The following is a 21,225-nucleotide window of genomic DNA, read 5'->3' on the forward strand; positions in this document are numbered from 1 at the left end:
ATTGTGTTAAAAAAAGGGTAAGAACCGATGAAAACTAGATCTCCATGTTAAAGTAGTATTTAGAGCTTACCATAAAAGTATTGAGACCCGAAGTTTCATGTTAAATCTTCACTTCGTGTTCTAATGTGAACCGAATGTAACTCTTGTAGCCAAACAGCTATTTCTCGGATTAATTCAAATCCTTCACTTCCCTTCTCAAGTGAGTTAATCGAACACTCAATAACGTTTTTCTCTGCTTCCAGCGCTTCCAGTCTGTTGTTCATAACAGAAAGCTCATGTCTAAGTGCATCTAACTCAGCATCTTTGTTGGCATGTTGGCCAGACTTGAATTCACCATATCCTTCACTTTCATCCTCATTTCCACATAGATCCTTAGATGGAGTTTCCTTGTGCACGACTCCATCCGTTGGTAGATTATTGTTTTTTTTTCTGCCATTTTCTTGAGAAACCCCCACAGAATCAAGCTGTTCAGGAGCACTTGCCTTGAGTACCTTCCCTGTTGAAGAAGCGTCATCTATCATGTCAGAATAGATATCATGTTTGGCAAACATATATAGCTTTTCTTCCAGCTTTCTCAAACATTGTAAAATGAATCCCTTTTCATCTTCAAACTGTGGCAAGGAGATCCGTTCACTAGCCATTTCCCTATCTAATGTCTTTGATGCTCCATCAATTTTGTTACTAATATCAGGTTTGTCATTATCTGAGTTGCTGAATGCAGTCATATTACTTTCACAATTTGCTTCTATTTTGTGCACCTTCAATACACCTGCATCAGATTCAGGCCTTGGCTTGACGCAGGTATTGGGCAAAGATATATCTCCAAATTGGTTCTTGTACAACTCAAGCTCATACTCAAGATCTTGAATCTGTTTCTCCTTATCTGTAAGCAGGTCGTTAGCTTGCTGCAGTGCTTCATCATCATGCTCAGCTTGTTCATCCATCATTCTTAGGCACTGAAGGGCTTCCATATGGAGGGCCGCTTTCTCTTCTTGCAATCTAGTAATCATGGCCATTGATTGATTAGCAGCAATTGCAGATGCATTTCTCTCTTCTTCTAATTCTTTATACAAAGTAGACATTATTTTCTTGTCATGCTCCACCTGTCGTCTCAAACGATCTTCCACACTTTCACCTTCAATTTCACTAATAGTGCTCCCATCAAGAGATAAGGTGGAATCATTTCTCTCAAGCGAGATCCTTCTTTGAATTATTTGAATCCCTGTGGCAATAGAAGCATCCATAGCTTTAAAATCTTCACTATTTGCAGACACCCTGGGACTCATATCATTTAATGGTACTTCAATTCCTCGAGAAGATATTTGTGATAGCAAGAGCTTCAAATCTTCACTTGCTCTCAGAGACTCCTTCATAGACCGTTGTTGTTCTAAGAGTCTTCCAGACAACTGTCTTCCCCTAATTCCAAGAGCTAATTTATAGGCAGCACCAAGATCCAAAGACTCAGAGATTTGTAAACTATCATTTTTATTAGGTCTCAAATCCATTTGAATTTCATCTGCTGGAATAAGCTCTCTTCCAATTCTAAGAGTGCCTTCATGTTCTGTAGCCACTTCTTTCCATAGCTCAGCTGTGCCAGCAGAGTCACTTGCCAGATTAGAAGCTTCCCCGCATTCAGCATGGACTACTTTCTCCATCTGAGTGGGGCTTGTATCATCTAAAATAAATAACAAAGAGGTAATTAGATAAGGCAAAACAATTAAACCCAAAGGTTTCAGATTCAAAAGAAAAATGATTAGAAGAAAAGGAAGTGTCCAACTATTGTTCGTAATCAACTCATGTATTCAAAAGGTATCAGGTCTAAAAAAGCCAACAGATCAACCACAATTGCAAGTCAACAAATTCGTGGAACTTGTTATAATTGATTTTATGAGTCAAATATATGTTTATGATACAAATAATTGAATATGTTCAGTAATTAATTGCAGGAACAATATGCTGAATGGCAAAAGGCATCCATGTACATACTCTTCTGTTTTCTCCATGTTTGCTTACCAGGAGGCTTGACTTCTCATGAAAGCATGAATGCATTTTAGAAAATAGATACTTTGGGACCACCAAACTGTCACCAATGCTTGAATGTAAAAGAAATCCAATATATGGTCATGGACACAGTGAAAAATGTAATACAAATTTGACTTACTGGTCTCTTTTGATTCATAATAATGAGTCCCACTAATATTGGGAGATGGTAGTGCTTCCGAAGAAGATATGAGTTCAGATGGTTCACTGACACCATTCTTATGGTCAAGCTGCCTCCGGTTAAGTTCCTCTAACCCATGCCCAACTGGTGCCTCAGGTTCTACATTATGTCTGGAATTAGTAGGGTCCCCTGACTCAGTAAGTGAAAACTCAGTTGGTTGAACTGGATCTATTGACTTCTCTGAAGCTGGACAATCAGCAAAAGCAATAATTTGAGGTTCCACAGATACATAATCATCTGGTGAATCTTCCGCTGAAATCTCCGTTTCACAAATAAGTGCATTCTCATTTTCATTTTCATTATCCCAAAAAGGACCTTCTGATTCCGTATCAGAAGTGACCTTGACCTTTGTATATTCTACGTGTGGCAGCAGGTCAGCATCCTTGTTCCACTTTTGCCCTAATTGATATGATCTTTCCGTTATCTCCTGCACCTCATCCACATTATATTTAGACATAACACATGGATCAAGCTCAGCTCCCTCACTGTCAATTGATTTGCTCTGGAACAAGTTTTCAGTATATGTTCTGGAAACCCATTGCTCATTGCAACATGCACATATTCTTGTGCCAGAAGAACCATTGTTATGTTCATCAGATGTAGCACCTTCAGCTAGGCCACAGTAAGGCTCAGCCCCCAGTTTGCCAACTAATAATCTGTAAGTTTCAGCATTTGACTTGTTTACTGTGGCGAATGAGAACAAGCAACTTTCACAGGTCCCATGAACATCAACAAGGTTATCATGGAGTTTACAAAGAACTAAAGAAGAGATCTTTAACTTGTGCCTGTGGCAGATTAAATCCCAGTAAAAGCCAGATCTTTCACTGCCCAGGACATGATCTAGTCTTGAGCATAGCAAACATGGAATTTGCAATTGGCAATAACGAGCAAACCTTGTAACCAAGTAGGAGAAATTAGCATCAATAAAAAGCAAAAAAATCAGCATCCATTCGAGAACTGCTGAAACTAAAAGTGAGGCAATACTGAGAGAAACTCTTTGCCCAGATTCATTGGCTGGACTCTGCTTTGAATCCATTTGACCTGAAACTCCAGGGCGAGAGGTTGATCACTCCAATGAAACAGGCATGCAATATCCCCGATGGTACAAAGGATAATCCAGTACTGTAACCACAGAAATAAAAAACGCATGTTAGAAAAAATTCAGACTACCAGATTTCTCCAGCAGCATAACACAGGAAAGATAACATAAATCGATTGAAGCACATTTTTAAGCATAAAACGAGTAACTGCATACATGATTCTACTTGAACTATGAATCTCATGGTGTCAAACACCAGAATTCTCCGCAAACTGAAAACATAAAGAATAGGCATTCATTACATCCTCAGGAAATAGCCAACAAGCATCTGATTAACGCACAACGAGAAAGCAATGACGCAAACAATGAGTCAACCTTAACAAAATAGTCATGCCATCACAGAATTATTGCATTCAAATTACCAACACTCGTCCATACGTTACTCTTATTGCAATCCAAATACACATGAAAGTATGAACAAACCATCAATATCCAAAAAGAATCAAAAGTTCCGAACAATGAAAAGAAAAAAACGGGAGAACAGCATAGAATCAAACCTGATCTCCAAGAAAATCAGCAGCTTCACCGAACATGGATCGCTGACAAAATAGAGCAAAATAAAGACACCAAAATGAGCAGGATTCAAACCAAGAAAAGAAAGACAAGAAACCCAGATATATTCCTGTCCCCACTCTATATATACAAATACATATAAGTGTATGTTATGGTGATGGTGATGTAACAGTTAAGTCTTTGAAAAATTCCAACAGAGATGTATCAGGGACGAGATTGGTTGGAAAATGATTAAGATAATGGGAAAAAGACAAGTTGGAGAGGAGAAGCCGACAGTATGACCAAAGAGAGTCTGCTGACTGATGACTCTGGAAATGTGACAAAGTTGGCATTATAGAGCCGAAAGGTGGCCACCCGCCACCCCACCCCCTTCCCCTCAAAAAGCAAAAGCCTTTCAGCAAATCGGATCATAGGTTTGTTCTTTTTACCTGTAGTTTTCGGATGAACACTTGAATCACCCGAGGAAGCCACCTTCAGTTTTTACCTTTTATCGCTGGTATTGTAAGAAATGATCCCCAGGGGGAAAGGGTGAAAGGATAATAGAAATAGAACTCTATAACACAAAAAATTAGGGCACAAAAATAGGAAATTGAGAAATGAATAGCAAAGAACAATTTGGTACCTGAGAGCTAACAAACGTTTTTAAATGGCTCAATTAGCATTAATTGTGGAGGGAAACTCGTGGTGAAAAACTCCATACGTCTGCTTCAATTATAATTTTTTTTAATATTATTAATCTATTTATTTTAATTTATTCTATCGCATAAGACCAACAAAAAATAAAATTTAAAATTTGAATATACAATCTGTATTAAAAAAAAAAAAAAGCTGAAAAGAGAAACCAATAAAATATAAAATTTTGATCTTTTTAACATGTTCCGCCAAATACGTATAAATTTTCAATTTAGGGGGACTATATGCATAACCTAAACTATTTCAAAATCGCGATGACTATCATAGGGAAAGCATTTTACAAAAGTTGAGATATACTCAGATTGGATCAATTAAAATATCATGGAGCAAAATTTCCTACCTCTAAAAGGCCTTCGTATGTAACTCTATAATTTATTTCAAAATTTATTATATAATAAAAATAAAAAATAACTATCTTTTACAGAATATTTCTATCCAGCTGGTCAATAACATTTAATTATTGTAAGATTTATACAAACATGGCACGTGCCATTAAACCACGAGGGTTTTGGCCTAACAACTGCAGATTTCATAACTCATATAGGGTGTTTCGATGAGTTTTTAAACTTTCCCAAATATCTTAAAAAGTATTTGAAAATTTATATAATGTTATAAAGTGGTTGGTATATGTATATATATATATTTTTTTGAAAAATTTATAAAATTTTAAAATAAAATAGTCAAGATCTATAAATTATTTAAAAGAAAATTAAGCTGAACCCATCTTCTTTTATATGATTTAAAATTATCATTTCATTTTAAAGTATATGATTTAAAATTCTAATAGTTTTATGATTTTTTTCAATGGTTATTATAATATGAAGAATTTATTGTATTAAATATTATAACATTTTATAAGCAATTTTTTAAGTAAATAGCAATAAATTACTATTACAAACATCAATATTTAACAAATACCAATAATAATAATAAGAATCAAATACTATTCATCAATATCATATATTATATTTAATCAACACATATTAAAGTATAACTAGACCAACTTGAATATCCTACACATTGGTGGGGTTTAAACCCACAATTTAGAATTATGGAGTCTCAACTTCGCCAAATGAGTTAGGCCTCATCGGCAACATCTTATAAGCTTTGACTTCTTAATTATCTAAACACTTTAAGGTCTCGTTTGATTGGTGTGGTCAGACATAATAAAATTATTTATTATTATGCCTAATCACACGTTTGTTTCAGAGTATTAGAACTAAATATTAATATCTGGCCCGATCTTAGCAATTCTAATTTATGGGTAATGTGTCCCACCTGAGAGGTGGAATACATTATTCTATCGGTTAATTTAAGATAGAATTAAAAGATTTCTTCATTTCAACTTGCTTTACTTTTTTCACAAAATAAGATGAAAACCATATTTTTCAATTTGATTTTGTTTTTACTTATAAAATATATGCATGCTTAAATGAATGTACGTCAAACTATAATAATTTAATAACAATATATATAATAAAAAATATTACTTCGTTCTTTTATATTTTTGTAAAATATTTGAGTTTTGATTAGTTATTAATTTCAAAAAGTAAAATTTTTACCATATTTTTATAACTTTTTTTTTAAAAAATATACATTTGCTTTATTTTTTTTAATTTATGGAATGTATATTTTAACCTTCTCTTACATATAAATGCAGAAAAGAAAAGGAACTATTCCACAAGAATTAATATTGTAAAAATAATATTTCAATAATTATTGAGAGGTCTTTTTAACTTTTGTAATTATTCACAAGTTACAATATTAATATATAAATAACTTAAAAATGGTCATTTTAAAAGTAATCATACTTTGTAATTCATTCAATTAAATATGATATTATATTATGCAGGTATACAAATATACATGTATATATGTACGTATAATAAGGCGGAAAAAGAAAAATGAAAAAGAAAAAAGGAAAAAAGGAGGAGGAATAATGAAAAAGGGGTAATAGGGTAAAGTACAAAATTGCAAGAAAAAAAGATCGGACAAGTTTTGACCTAAATACCCATCTCCCACAGCATTGGTAGCGGCTCCCAGCCTTCGCAACACCCTCTTCTGCCCTTCCTTCTACCTTCTCTCTTTTCCCCAATTTCCCATTTCTCTCCTTCCTCTATCCCTTTACCCGCCACTTTCAAATTATTGTTATTATACACCCCTGGGACGAAGCGTGATTTGTTTTCTTTTCATTGACGCTTCTGAATTTTGGTTGTTTCTGTATGTAATCTGTGGCGGATCGTTTGTTGGGTTTGTCAGATTCTTGTACTGGGAGTGTTCTGGCAGCTGGGTTTTGGCACTGCTCTATGAAAGACTCTAGCTTGATGTCATAAAATTGGCTTTTTCTTGCTTCGTGTTGTTTGTTCAGGTACTGTTTCAGTTTTATTCTTTAGTTACTTATACTGGGATTTTAATCCATCCCTTTTGTTTTCTGGTTCTCTGGATGAAATTCTGATGAGTTTTTTGTTTCAATTTTAGCTGGTTTCTCCTTTTGTTGTGAGTTTGAGTGGGAGGTTTGTGATGGAACGGATTTATCTGGATGGAGGACATCTGCTTTATTTACTATTTGGTGCTTACAGTAGTAGAATGTGTGTGTGGGGGGGGGGGGGGGGGGTTATTGTTGCATGGAATATTTTTTGTGTTTGTGATTTTGTCGTGATTCTGGCTGGATTTTTGGCTTCACAATATCCCGAGGAGTAATCGGATGCTGTATTGTTATATGTTCATATTTTGCCATGAAATTCTATTGAATTTTGGTAGCTGGACTTGTGTAGTTGGCTGAAGCAAATGAAATATAACTGGTCACTTTAATGTTTGACTTACCCTGTTAGATGTGTTACTAATTGCTTGGAATATAATTTTTTAAATTATTTCCTAAAACTTGATAGTGAAATATCATGAATAATGCAGGCCTAAGGAAAAATGGCAAACCATGATGTGCTGCTTGGACAAAATAATAGTGGAGCTCTTGGTCATAGCCAGCCTGTAGTGCTAAACCGTAATCATAGCATGGCTATTGCTCAAACCCACGGGTTGGAAATGGGACAGCCTCATGAGCAAGAAGCCAGATTGGGGCAGGGTCACGACAACCAGGGCGATGATGATCATGAATATGAACAGGGGAATAGGTTAACGATGGAGGAGAAACCTGAGCACGAAGTCCAAGATGTGCATTTACATGGAGGGAGCAGTGAGTTAGATATGTCTGATCACAATGAATTGGCAGTCTCTGAGACCCAAGAACTTGATGAGAATATGGAATTAGCGGTGATCCAGCACGAGGACATGGGTATAGACTCAGTGCATGATATGAGTCTTCACCAGGCTCTTATAGTTACTCCCTCTCATGTCCTCCAGCAGCGAACTCTTGCTATAAGCCCTAACTATGAGCTTCATGTGGGGCAAGAATTCCCTGATGTCAAAGCTTGTAGGAGGGCTTTGAGGGATACAGCTATTGCCCTGCACTTTGAAATGCAGACCATAAAATCAGATAAAACTCGCTTTACTGCGAAATGTGCCAGTGAGGGGTGCCCGTGGCGTATTCATGCTGCAAAGCTTCCTGGTGTACCCACTTTCACAATCAGGACCATCAATGATAACCATACATGTGGTGGAATTGCCCATCTTGGGCATCAGCAGGCCTCAGTGCAGTGGGTTGCCAATTCCGTAGAGCAACGGCTCCGGGAGAACCCTAATTACAAGCCGAAAGAGATACTGGAAGAAATTCATAGAGTTCATGGTATCACATTATCCTACAAGCAGGCTTGGCGTGGAAAGGAAAGGATCATGGCTGCCATGCGAGGATCCTTTGAAGAAGGCTATCGTCTCCTCCCACAGTACTGCGAGCAAGTAAAACGGACTAACCCAGGAAGTATTGCATCTGTCTATGGAAATCCTGCAGACAACTGCTTTCAGCGTCTCTTCATTTCATTCCAGGCATCAATATATGGTTTCCTAAATGCCTGCCGTCCTCTTCTTGGGCTTGACAGGACATTCTTGAAGAGTAAATATTTAGGTACATTGCTTCTGGCTACTGGTTTTGATGGGGACGGCGGCCTTTTCCCTTTGGCCTTTGGTGTTGTTGATGAGGAGAATGATGATAACTGGATGTGGTTTCTCTCGGAGCTTCATAACCTTCTTGAGGTCAATACTGAGAACATGCCAAGGCTTACAATACTGTCAGATAGGCAAAAGGGCATTGTGGATGGTGTGGAAGCCAATTTCCCCACTGCTTTCCATGGTTTTTGCATGCGTCATTTGAGTGAAAGCTTTCGCAAAGAATTTAACAATACAATGCTCGTTAACCTTTTGTGGGACGCTGCCCATGCTCTTACAGTTATTGAATTTGAAGCCAAAATTCTCGAGATTGAGGAGATATCTCAAGATGCCGCATACTGGATTCGCCGGATTCCGCCTCGTTTATGGGCTACAGCTTATTTTGAGGGAACAAGATTTGGACACTTGACGGCTAATATAGTGGAATCTTTAAATACTTGGATTTTGGAGGCCTCAGGTCTTCCAATAATTCAAATGATGGAATGCATCCGGAGGCAGCTCATGACTTGGTTCAATGAACGTCGAGAAACTAGTATGCAGTGGACATCCATTCTTGTACCTACTGCAGAGAGGCGAGTTGCCGAGGCTCTTGAGCGTGCACGTACATACCAGGTTCTTCGTGCTAATGAAGCTGAATTTGAGGTAATATCTCACGAGGGGACAAACATTGTTGATATCCGGAATCGCTGCTGTCTTTGTCGGGGATGGCAGCTGTATGGTCTACCCTGCGCGCATGCTGTTGCTGCTCTACTCTCATGCAGGCAGAATGTCCATAGATTCACCGAGAGCTGCTTTACTGTTGCTACTTATCGTAAGACATACTCGCAGACTATACATCCTATTCCCGATAAAACGCTGTGGAAGGAGTTATCTGATGGAGATCCCAGTGTCAGCAAAGCTGTCGAAATGGTTATTAATCCACCTAAGTCACTGCGTCCTCCTGGCCGACCAAGGAAAAAGCGTGTTAGAGCAGAAGATCGTGGTCGTGTGAAGAGAGTTGTACATTGTAGCCGTTGCAATCAGACAGGACACTTCAGAACAACATGTGCAGCACCAATATGAGAGCTCATTCTGGATAGTTATTCAATGAAATAAAGTTAAGCTAAGACCTCTCTAGAGATTTTTCTTAGACCTGTTTATTGTTAAAGGATTTATTATTAGTTCAGGTTGCAAATTGTTGTCCTTGATGCCAGATAAGATCACTATGTTTCTTATGTATCGTGTTCAGTATTTGATTTTAGTGCCATGTAAATGAAGGGATGCGACCTTATGGTATTCTCTTGGCAGTCTCTAATGATTTTGCAGATTATTTTATTTCTTATTAGTTCCTGAACTGTTACCATCATCATTATTGAATGTTTGGATATTATGAGTTTTGGGGTTTCTTGTGCTAGATTGAAGTTGTGAGATCAAGGGAGCTATTTCACCAAGCCATTTAGGGGGGCAGGTGACTCTGTGAAGACTTGGCAACGATGATTTTTCACACTTATGAGATGAGCTTCCATTACAAGGTAAGTATAAGCAATCTTGTAATATAATTAGTTGTGTGAATTGAATTCCTCACCTGCACAGGGAAATTTTGCACGCTCTATATGCAGCTGACTGTAGAGGCTGGCCAACCCCCAACTGCAATCAGTGATGGGGAATCAGTACGGTATAACTCGTTCACTGGTTTGGACATGGATATACAAGCCGGGTCATGTAGAGGCCTTGTTCAATTGCAGAAGTGCATATTGGCTCATCACTTTGCTGCCTTTGGTTTCTCAGCAGCTATAGAATGCAGGTTCTTGAGATTTACTTGGGAAAATTGCTGTATTCTAGTCTTGCCACTTAGTGCTGACAGATGCATGGCCAACCCCCAACTGCAATCAGTGATGGGGAATCAGTACGATATAACTCATTCACTGGTTTGGACATGGATATACAAGCCAGGTCATGTAGAGGCCTTGTTCAATTGCAGAAGTGCATATTGGCTCGTCACTTCGCTGCCTTTGGTTTCTCAGCAACTATAGAATGCAGGTTCTTGAGATTTACTTGGGAAAATTGCTGTATTCTAATCTTGCCACTCAGTGCTGACAGATGCATGGCCAACCTCCAACTGCAATCAGTGATGGGAATCAGTACGATATAACTCGTTCACTGGTTTGGACATGGATATACAAGCCAGGTCATGTAGAGGCCTTGTTCAATTGCAGAAGTGCATATTGGCTCGTCACTTCACCGCCTTTGGTTTCTCAGCAACTATAGAATGCTGGTTCTTGAGATTTACTTGGGAAAATTGCTGTATTCTAATCTTGCCACTTAGTGCTGACAGATGCGTAAGATTCGCACTGACGATTCTTGATAGATTAACAATCTCTAGTCTGTAGGCTATTCTTGAGTACACGTTCCAGCAGATAAGGGGTGCGATTGTTGGATGGACCTGGTGCACTGAGAGCCAATGGATCAAATGGGGGCGGTTAAGTGTTGTACCAAAACCAGTGTGGGCAGGGATCTATTAAAAGAGCAAGCGACTGTACTGTCGTGTAGCCGAGGAGGCTAGAGGTAAGGTGAGGGCAATTAGACCTTTTATATGAGGATAGCTATGAGGTAACAGGTAAGGTGCAAGACACTTCAAGGGATAATCTCTTCAGACCAGAAAAATTTATGCCATCCACTTGAGCAACACCAAATCGAACCAAGTTCCTGATCAATATGCTCATGCTGTATCTCCCGGCTTCTTACTTCACTTTAGAACTAGTAATGGAGTGCTTTTGATTAGCGCTTGTGTGGTTCTTTGTGTTTATTTAGTTCCTCTTCTCTTTGGGTAAAGCCAACAGGAACTTTCAACAGCTGAAACTGGGATTAAAGATTGATGGTGACTTTAGATTTCAATAGAAAATAGAAAAATAATTTCAGTTACTTAAGCAGAAGCTCGGTTTTTACTACCTCTCCAGGAGCACTTCCAGTAACAGGCAGCTTTAAGTGAAATCTGTGTTGGAAGCGCTAAAAGACTACGCAATCTTGCATCCAAGGTAGGAAAATTAGTTTGTACGTACGTCTGTAGGCTCAGTCAAAAGTCAGTAAAGCTAACATTTCCTATATATATCTTCAGAAGACGAATCCATTTTCAGGGATTTTTCAACCAAATTTTCAAAGCCTCTACTGCACCCTATTTTCAAACATAATTGTCAATAACACTCTTCATCATTCTTTCCAAAGATCTTATTCAAAAAGTCCACATATTTGCTCAGAACTGGGGCAGTATACTAGAATAAGCAAAGACTCCTAATAAGAAATGTAACAAAGACAACAAATACAACATGAAATACAGAATTCTTGAGTATCAAAGCGGACATATATGTGAGTGCATGGAGATAGTTTCTACCACTAAGAAAGAAAGGCTTCACGATGGGTAAACAGCAACGGTATATGCTTGCCCGCTCTCACCCTGGCACCTACAAGATGTTTATCTTTCTATGTCTTTTCAAATCCCTTGGGAAAAGAAGTGCGTTGCTGCCAATTGACATACATTTTAGCTGTCTAGACAAGCTAGTACTGCAACAAATAACATGGTACATAACTCAATAACCATAACTGCTGCCGTAAACTGAGCCATAGCCACCGGTTTGTCCAGCATGATTAGGATTTGAAGGAGGAGATGTGTACAAGGAGCCATGAGCTCCGTAAGAGTTGTATCCTTGATCAGCTGATGCGGCGTGCTGTGACTGAGGTGGGCCTCCAGCTTCAGCCATGAAATTCTGCCAAAAGGAAAGACATTTGCATAATACCATAATCAGTTATTTTACCATGACCACATCAAAGCTGTTCGGCAAAATGATGATACATCAAAAGAACAAAGAAAGTGATGTGGCAAAGTTGTAGCCGGACTGTGTTTACTTGAAATACTCAGGCAAGGCTCACCATGATAAAAAGACCCCCTTTTCTCATAGGACATATGTGACCACCAAAGGATGGGAAGAATACAGAAGACAACATTGTACAACTCCAACTCGTTTTGTTCTAGGTTCAGCAACAGTTGAGGATTTTGGCATTTTGGCACAACTTAACGAGTCACACAAATTTAAATACATGTTCATGAAGTAGTTGTCTAGACAAAACAAAAAATGCACCGTTGAACGATTGCCCTGAAATACTAGATATTTCAATTTAGAAATAATTTAAAAAAAGAAAAAGAGAAAAAAGAGAAAACACACACACAGAGACAAAGAGAGAGATACGAATCCATAGACTTATAGATTATCAATGTGAAAGACATACAAACTAGGAGAATAACATGTCCATCAATTTGTATATAAATATAAAATACGTGAGAAAGACATTAAAGGTTTACATAATCAACCACAACTTCAGGGTTCACAATGTTACCTGAATCAGTTGCTGAGCAGTTTGGACTTGAGAAGCAGTTCCACTAATCTCAACTGTCATCTCACCAGGTACTCCTCTTGTTTCTTGTATGGTAACTGTAGCACCACTAACCCGTCGAATGTAGCTTATACTTGCACCTTGTGTACCAATTACAGCATCAGCATAAGATAGCGGAATTTGCATTTGCTGCGTCACCTAAAAATATACAAGCACAAATTATAATATCAATATACACATATGATAGTAACTTCCTAGACTTTTGTCCATAACCAAATCATGTATCTTTCCAACAACAGAACCATCTGAAAAGAGCTAGGGATGTCTCTGTACATTAATGATTTAAACTTAAGACAACCAACCAAGCTAAACTGGGATGAGAAGACAAAATCTAATTGGAAGAAGTCCAAACACAAAGTATCAATACATAATGACTGATTAGTTGGAGACAAAGCTCTCTCAAGCAATAGGCAGCAACGCAAGAAAGACCTCATATAGAATTTTTCAGCTCGCCTGCTCTGACCCTAACAACAAGCTCAGTTACAGCCAAAAGAAAAGAGTAAGTCACTTTAGATTTCACATTATGGAACAATATGATTGAGGCTTTTATCAGGAAAAACGAGCTCCATAGATAAATGAGTCCAACTTCGGCATTGAGTTAGGGAAAAGTCAATTATATTTTGCTAAAACAATGATTAGACAGGACCCAAAAAGCAAAAAACACAAAGAATCATATTTTTGGGCAAGGTCCCATGTTCCACTCTTCAAGTTCTAATTCACAAAACAGATAAACACGAAATTCAAGAAGAAACAAATAACCTGAGTGATTACTGAAGGGGCTGCTTGACTGGATGATGAATGCACAGGCATTGGTGCTTCCCTTCCATAGGCAGATATACCTTGGTGAGGTTGTTTTTCTTGTGGTGGCGGCATGTCAGCAGGAGGATAATAACTGTCGAACTGCCTAGAAGGAGGCATGAAACGCGGGCTAGCTCCATAACCAGGACCTGCATGTGCATTTGGTGGAAACGACTGGGGAGGTGGGCCCCAGTGCTGGGTGGGAGGCATGTGTTCCATCTGTGAATTAGGCATTTGCATCTGACAAACAGTGTCAATGAGTATGCTCTAGAAAGTATAATCAAACGACAATAGAAAATTCACCAACAAATAGGTTTATAAGAAAAGCAAGCTTACTTGCATTTCAATTATTGATATTATGCTCCGATCAACTAAAAATTTTCTCAGATGGGAAGCAATTAATTCAATAGCTTTATGTATGCCTGCAGCCTCCCCTACTACCTCCACAACTCTATCATCTTGAAGGGCAAAAACTGGTAGGTCTTCTGCAATGATTAGCCCAACAATTGATTATATGAGACTACTGATACAACTAGGACACGAGCATCCATCACATTTACAACATATTGCATAAAGACCCACTCTACTGATCTCAGATAAAATTACATCTATTAGTGCATATCTGTCAAGTGTCAACCAGCAAAAGCAGCAGCTACCCTTCTACATCTGTTAAAGTGTCGTCTTCAGGGGCAATAAAAGGTAGGTCTATTGCAATGATCCAACATTTTAGTATAAAGCATGTGATACATCATGAACATGCATTAAGGCATTATTGTAACAATCCAAACATTTTACATAGTGTATTTCTGCCAATTAACAAAATGCACTAGAAATTGAGAAACTTATGATACACGTGAAAGATAAGGACTATGACTAGCTTCATGATTTTTCAATTGGAAAGTTAAAGATGGAAAACAGTTAATGAAAAACGGTGGATCATTCATAAATAGCCAGGTAACAATCAAGGCATCAAAATAAGTCTAGGTTAACTGCATTGATATTCAAAAAGTTAATGATATTGCTCAAGCATAAAGGTCAACTAAGTTTGCTAACAGGAACTTCAAGAGCTGGAATTCTCAAACTTTGAAACCATGGTTGAACCAAATTATATCATAAATAAAAATTAGTATATACATAGATTAAAGTTAATATAAAACAAAAAATACGTATAAAACTTGCAAGTTATAGTATGTTCTAAAATTATGCCAAGCAACCAACAAAATCAACAAAGAAGTTAAAGATACCACCTCTAATGTTTGAGTAATTAAGCTTAAAGTGCTCCACTAGTAATGTTGCATTACACTGCCCCACTAGTAGTGTCAGTCTAACTATTCAAACACTCAGGTGGTTTCTGTAGAATGGCAATTCTGTGAGAGGTGTAATTGTAATTATCCCTTAAAGATAATTAAGGTTATGAGACAAGAAAATAGTGAGTTAGTCATTGTTAAAACAAGTCATATCTAATTCTTATTGTGAGCAAAAGGTGATACTGAATTTGAGGAGTTAACTGATCACAATTTATGAAAAAGACAGTCAATGAGAAAAAGAATATAGTGAAAACAGAAAATTAGGAAGTTTGCTTTATGTATTGCTACAAATTCAAACAAATATCAGAAAATTTGGGCATTGCTCTACTGGTATCTCTCTTGATCTTGTGTGCAGACTTTGAGTCCAATCTGAACTAGCCAAATTTCTGAACGTTATTAACAAACTCAAGAACTGGCTGGTTTCCATGATCAAGCACCTGGTCAATCAGTTCACTGATTGATCTGGTGGTTATGGTTTACAGGTTTCACAAAAAATGATTGCCTCCTCCAGCTTTGTCGTATAGCCAGGCCATTTTATGGACCAGTTCGCATATTATCCCATACCACAGTTCTGAATAATGCCACCAAAATCCCCAATAACTAAAAACTCTTACCTCATCCATATCGAAGGACCTATAATTAATAGTACATGTTAAGTTTTGGATGCCTTTATCCAATTTAACAGTATGCCAAGTTCAACCAAACGAATGTGCTCAAGACTTTGAACAAGATATAAACATGCCATCCAATTTCCTCTTTTGGAGAAGAGGATTGCATTCTGCAGATTGAGATTCTTTTAAAATATGCAATAGGACAGCATGTATCCCATATGGATAAATAATTCTGGGGCCCCACACTCAGGTATGCTAGTCAAGTTCGACCATGTCCTTAGCAGTTGGATTCCACAAACCTCTAAAATATGGCCCAGAGCTGAAATTCTATTTAGCTTGTTTTCTTTTTTCCACTACATGCGTTAGATTAGAATTGAGTTTTAATAGTGTGAATCACTTAAAGGAGATGATAAATTTAAAGTATTTTATCATTGAAGGATGATATTTGTCCATGAGTTAGCTGTTCAACACATTCAGATTTAACTTATAATATAGTGACAGAGTAGCCATCATGATTAAGATCACCATTTGAACACAAAATCTTGTGTTTCTATGTCCAATCAGATGATAAAAATAAACGTACATAGACAGATCTGGTTCCTTCCAAGTTCAAGAAGATGCAATGTATTCAAAAGATACATAAATGCAATATTTATTTAAAACAAGAAACAAAAAAGAGAAAATGTGATTCGGCAAACCAGACCCAGCATCCATGAAAAATCTTATGAAAAAACCAACTTGGCACTAACAGATAACAAAGATAAGTAATTTAGCAAGAGAAACTGAGAAACATAGAGATAATCTCGTATCCCAAACACAATACAGGTGATGGTGGTGCAAAGAGAAGAACCTGATCCAAGAACTCTAACAATGCAATTAGACTCTTCTTGAATGGATTTGACAGTTGTGCCCTGTTTCCCAATCAAACTTCCTGCTTGGGCAGCTGGTACAAGCAATCTTGTCGAGACCTTTCCTCCTAAACCCGATGGAGGATGAGAAGAATCATTCTCCAGTCCATCCACAACACGTTTGTGAACCCTGAGAAGACCATCTACAGCAGGAGGAAGAGGAGCATCAGGCTCTTCCTTGGCTGATACCATAACCTGTCCGAAAAAGTTTAACATCAGCAACAAACTTGAAGTGATAATGTCTTAGACAGTAAACTTCCAATCTATTTTCTAAAAAGAAAAAGTGCATGGTATTCTAAGCACTCAACAACAAATGGCTGAAGCTGAACAGTATCCAGACTACCAAAAAGAAATCCAAACAAACGGTTTCTACACCAAAACAATGTACAAATTTGTCTCACCATAACGAAAAGGGACAGAGATGAAAGAAATCCATTTGAACTACCATTATCCAAGTATGGGTGTTATTACGGTAATGGGCCTAGTGGCTATAGTAATGGTGAAGATAAATTCTTCCACAAATTGAATTTGAAATGGAGAACCTTGTAACAAATCTTGGGGTTATGGTAGTTCACAGAATATTAAGCTCTTGTACCATAGTGGAATAGAATGAATTGTCTTGAAAAACATAGGTTATACTCCATCGCATAGGCAGCTAAGCAGCAACTCAACAGGCCAATCCTCAGTGAACTGGCAGCAGAGAAATATCTGGATATTTCATTTAATTAATTATGGAGTTCAGTACATTTTATCTTCCAAATGTAACTATGTTCTTCAACTGAGTTTTCGTCAATTAATGTTTCTCAGCCTGGTTCAGGACTGAGGAGAAATAAAATACTACACTATTCCCTGGATAAAGTGGTTAGTTTGATGAAGAGGAGCATAAGTAAAGCTAATACCGAACTGCAAGAGTTTGGACAAACATGTGCTTCAGCATGTAGAGTGACCAACCAGAGTTCTCTTTATTCACTTATTGCAACTCAAATTAAAATTTTGGGCTAGCAAACATCCATTTTAGAACACATGTTACATTAATGTATAGGAGATGAAGAAGGGCATGAACCTCATTCTGCTTGTTAGTCCTAATTTTCGCAAATTTTACATCCATGATGAGTTCACCTGTTATGCCGTAGATCTGAAACTTTATAGCAGATACTTCAAAGAATTTCTAATGCCAGCTAATATAACCTATACAACATTCTCAGAGAAGGGCTATTTAATCCTACTGAATCACCAAAGCACTGCCTCCAAATTCAGAGAGATACAACATTGGCCCATGGTAATCATTATGGGCCTCATTTTCCTCTAAATTTATGTCGTTATAAAGAAAATCTTCTTTTGACTGCCTGCATATATAAAGGCAAATCCTGTTACTGTGCTATGGATGCCAAGACAAATATCGTCTTATAAAGGAATGACATCATGAGCGCTCAACGTGCCGCAAAAGAAGGGATACAAATCGATCTTATAAAGTCTCACTTATTACGTGCTGCACAAGCATCCCATTGCAGGAATTATTTTAGCAAAGGGTGATGCTATTATAGGACTAGCCTCAGGCAGAAATTTTACAATTATGAGAAATTCTACATTGTCTCATGTTCAAAATATTTTTAAGGCGGTCCAGATAGAAGTGTCTTAAAAAGAGAAGTAAAGGTATGGCTCACTTCACATCATAAATTTCAGCAGTAGCATTTCAAACAACTATAAACCCCTCCATGGACAATCTCTTTTAGACTCCTTTTTATAAATGCATAACATCTTTGAATATTTAAGTATATTACCATACGCCTAAGTAAATAGGTTTCAAAGTTTCCAAGCAATCGATTCTTCAATGTCTATTTGTTCAATATTTTACATTAGCAGCCGTTCTACTTGTATTTCCATGATCTAGAAATATGCACCTTATTCCTACATGAGGCAGTTAGTATCAATTATCTAAGCATACTACATAGCTGCAACATAACTGGGTAAAGTTTCAGTCAAGGACTTAACGAATATCACCAGGTCTGAGAGATTCTTGCTTCTTTAAGTGCCCAAACTGCTCATGCGTCTAAAACTCTAAGCTACCTCAGTCTGTTACCAGGTCATGTCTGACACAGTCTTCCTAAAACACTTGAGCAGGACTTCCCTACATGATTCAATTATTCAATAGACAAACAAGCATGCATTCAACAATACCCTGCGCAGCTGTGCTCCCTCAAAATATGAAATAAGACGCAAGAAAGGTCACAGACCAATCCTTGTCCCTCGTAAGTGTCAAAATAAAGGCACCCTGAATTAAAGAAAAATCCATACATGCGTAATATATCACAGTGCAATTTGCAAGACACTCAAAAGGATTCTCTTAATATTAATTTCCATAGATAAGTATACCAGGTTCGTTTCATTGTAGTTAGGCAATGCGTGACTAATAACACATAGTATGCGCTTCTAACTAAAACTTACAAGAACATAAACAAAAAGCATTAAAATAAATAATCTCCATAAACCCCACAAAGGGAACATCAGTGAAGACTGAAGAAGCAAGAGGTCTGCAAGTTTCTTCTATATACTCTAAATCTTATAAAGTTATGATGTACTTATAACAAATTTGACATTATCACAGATTTCCTTCAGGGAAAAGGCATGCTGAAAACTAGTCGCTCTCTTCCAAAGGGGAAAAACATGCTAAAAAGTCCTCGCACTTTTCCCTAAAAAAAAACATGCTGAAAAACTTGTTGCCAGATCAAACCATAATAATCTGTATAGACATGTGATACCAAGAGGCCAAACCATGTCAAGAAATTTACTTACTGCTCTTTCTCTTGTTCCAGGAGGACCATCAAGAATCTTAATCCGAGCTCTAGTCTCTTCACATGTTTTCTTTATATACTCTCCTTTACGTCCTATTATACTACCAACCTTCTGTGCAGGCACCAACATCCTGAAAATACTTTCACCAGGCCAACCTGGCCATTTTTCACCACCGCCAGCAACTGGTTCATCTCCATGGGCCTGTTTTTCATCAGGATGTGAGTTCTCTGGTATTCCATCTTCTGGTTCATTGTGTTCCTCATGTTCATTTACATGTTCAAGTTCATGTTCATGCACAAGATCATTTTCAAGTTCATGTTCATGATCATGTTCGTGTTCAGGTTCAGGTTCAGGTTGGTATTCATGTTCATGAGCTTGTTCAATTTCATATTTCTGATCAAGTTCGGCCATGAGATCTGCACTGGAAAGTATAAAATTGAAAAAACATAAACAACCATGGGATAAAGTAACAATCCAAAAGCTGCAAATTTTATCCGATCCTTTAGCATTTTTCAGGCAAGAGTATTCATAACGTGATATCCATTAGTCCAAATACTGATCCAAGAAACAAAAAGTAGCAGTAATTAATTTGAAGACTGATAAGAACCAAAATTTCCTTCTCAATTTTGAATCATTTCACATAAAGCATGCACCATGAATATTATAGTAAAAGTAAAGGAAAGGTAGCTACTCTCCAAGAAGTAATTGCAGGAGGATTGTTAAATAGACCATTAATTCAGTAGCATAATGGTCGGCAGACATGTAGTATTGCCCGCAGACGTACATAAAGAATGAGCAAAGTTGTGTGTGCACATCAAGAAAATTTACAGAAATCATGTTTTTCAGTAGCCTATAAGAAACAGTTAAACTAAGGTCATAGCTTCTAGCATCAATCTTCCATTTCCTTTTTCGGCTCCAACCAATCCAATAAAGCAAAACCCAATTTACCAACCCCCACCCCACCCCCCGACCAAACAAAAACATAAAGCATAAAACCCCATTGAATCTGAATTGCACACCGCCTCAGAACTACAGCAAGAAAAACGCTCAAGTAACGAAGTAAACAAGAGAAAGCGATTCAACCAACCCAGAGACGATAAATTCAAAGAGAATAAGAAATTGAACTCGAGATTCAGCGCCCAATAAGCAGAGACACAACATTCCTAATGCCTTTACCAAATTAAACAGAAAATCATACAGTAGTGCAGAAAGAAAACGGGTACTTACATGAATGACGAAGAGATACGGAGAGCGAGCAGTATTGGGAGATTTTAGAGTAAAATGAATGTAGGGTTTTATCATGACAGGCGCTCCAGGACGTACAAGGAAATATTACAAAGAAATGACAGAGTTGCTAATGAAACGTACGAGTTAAAGAGGTGCTGACACGATTTTATCAACAATCGTTTCGCTTTCTGGACAGCCTGAGGAGACAGAAGGTTTAAGCCTTTTAAGGGCCTCATTGCACGTGAGTTTTCTTCCAATCCTACTTTTCTGGACATAATAAATAATTTTTTTTATGTTTATAAATATATTATAAATAAAAATAAATAAATAAAATACATTATATTTTAAGAAGAAAATTAATTTTAAAAATATTATTGATATAAAAAAAATATTAATATCGTAGTATCATAAATTATTGTTTGTGATCGGAATATATCCTTTTTTTTTTATATTAGTATGGATCTAAATTAACAATTTAGCAATATTGTGATTATTTTTTTAAAATAAAGAATATAAATATTTATTACGTTTATTTAATTATAAAATGAAGTCCTTTTAAACATCTAATACATTT

The 21,225-nt window shown here is 37.2% G+C and overlaps 4 protein-coding genes across 6 annotated transcripts in view; 2 read left to right on the forward strand and 2 right to left on the reverse strand.

The window, feature by feature from the left end:
• LOC105168894 (myosin-binding protein 1) overlaps nucleotides 1–4,422 on the reverse strand; it is an 8,238-nt gene extending 3,816 nt beyond the window's left edge. Inside the window, exons 1-4 of one of the 2 annotated variants that reach the window (XM_011089088.2) lie at nucleotides 4,262–4,422; nucleotides 3,818–3,859; nucleotides 2,162–3,343; nucleotides 71–1,675 (exon numbers count right to left, since the gene is read on the reverse strand). In XM_011089088.2, coding sequence (XP_011087390.1) covers nucleotides 96–1,675; nucleotides 2,162–3,257 — 2,676 coding nt within the window. In that variant the 5' untranslated portion in view covers nucleotides 3,258–3,343; nucleotides 3,818–3,859; nucleotides 4,262–4,422 and the 3' untranslated portion in view covers nucleotides 71–95. Of the gene's footprint in view, nucleotides 1–70; nucleotides 1,676–2,161; nucleotides 3,344–3,817; nucleotides 4,208–4,261 lie in introns of those variants that run through there. The other variant, XM_020696154.1, reaches the window with a different exon arrangement.
• LOC105168895 lies at nucleotides 6,526–9,896 on the forward strand. Its single transcript, XM_011089090.2, has 2 exons — nucleotides 6,526–6,894; nucleotides 7,437–9,896. Exon 2 carries the CDS (start codon nucleotides 7,449–7,451, stop codon nucleotides 9,642–9,644), a length of 2,196 nt encoding a protein of 731 aa, XP_011087392.1. The 5' UTR covers nucleotides 6,526–6,894; nucleotides 7,437–7,448; the 3' UTR covers nucleotides 9,645–9,896.
• On the forward strand, nucleotides 9,952–11,652 carry LOC110012456. Its single transcript, XM_020696222.1, has 2 exons — nucleotides 9,952–10,093; nucleotides 10,181–11,652. Exons 1-2 carry the CDS (start codon nucleotides 10,055–10,057, stop codon nucleotides 10,592–10,594), a joined length of 453 nt encoding a protein of 150 aa, XP_020551881.1. The 5' UTR covers nucleotides 9,952–10,054; the 3' UTR covers nucleotides 10,595–11,652.
• Nucleotides 11,832–20,807, reverse strand: LOC105168897 (flowering locus K homology domain). Of its 2 annotated transcripts, none has more exons than XM_011089091.2 (7): nucleotides 20,652–20,807; nucleotides 19,425–19,845; nucleotides 16,574–16,826; nucleotides 14,142–14,290; nucleotides 13,767–14,045; nucleotides 12,951–13,145; nucleotides 11,832–12,322 (listed from the first exon to the last, which is right to left on the reverse strand). In XM_011089091.2, the coding sequence occupies exons 2-7, from the start codon at nucleotides 19,833–19,835 to the stop codon at nucleotides 12,146–12,148; spliced, it is 1,464 nt and encodes a 487-aa protein (XP_011087393.1). In that variant the 5' UTR covers nucleotides 19,836–19,845; nucleotides 20,652–20,807; the 3' UTR covers nucleotides 11,832–12,145. The 2 variants fall into 2 exon arrangements, with proteins under 2 accessions (XP_011087393.1, XP_011087394.1); XM_011089092.2 differs by having other exon boundaries at nucleotides 19,425–19,840; nucleotides 20,652–20,798.

The sequence above is a fragment of the Sesamum indicum genome, linkage group LG8 (genome assembly GCF_000512975.1).
Source record: "Sesamum indicum cultivar Zhongzhi No. 13 linkage group LG8, S_indicum_v1.0, whole genome shotgun sequence".
Classification (NCBI taxonomy): Eukaryota; Viridiplantae; Streptophyta; class Magnoliopsida; order Lamiales; family Pedaliaceae; genus Sesamum; species Sesamum indicum.

Bases quoted from the DNA above. Each gene is read 5' to 3' on its own strand.
- LOC110012456 (XM_020696222.1), top strand. From the start codon at position 10,055: ATGATTTTTCACACTTATGAGATGAGCTTCCATTACAAG. The intron at 10,094-10,180 runs GTAAGTATAAGC...CTCTATATGCAG, and splicing joins AGATGAGCTTCCATTACAAG to CTGACTGTAGAGGCTGGCCA.
- LOC105168895 (XM_011089090.2), top strand. From the start codon at position 7,449: ATGGCAAACCATGATGTGCTGCTTGGACAAAATAATAGTGGAGCTCTT.
- LOC105168897 (XM_011089091.2), bottom strand. From the start codon at position 19,835: ATGGCCGAACTTGATCAGAAATATGAAATTGAACAAGCTCATGAACAT. The intron at 14,291-16,573 runs GTTCTTCTCTTT...TAATCATTGCAG, and splicing joins TGTTAGAGTTCTTGGATCAG to AAGACCTACCAGTTTTTGCC. The intron at 14,046-14,141 runs GTAAGCTTGCTT...ACTGTTTGTCAG, and splicing joins TATCAATAATTGAAATGCAA to ATGCAAATGCCTAATTCACA.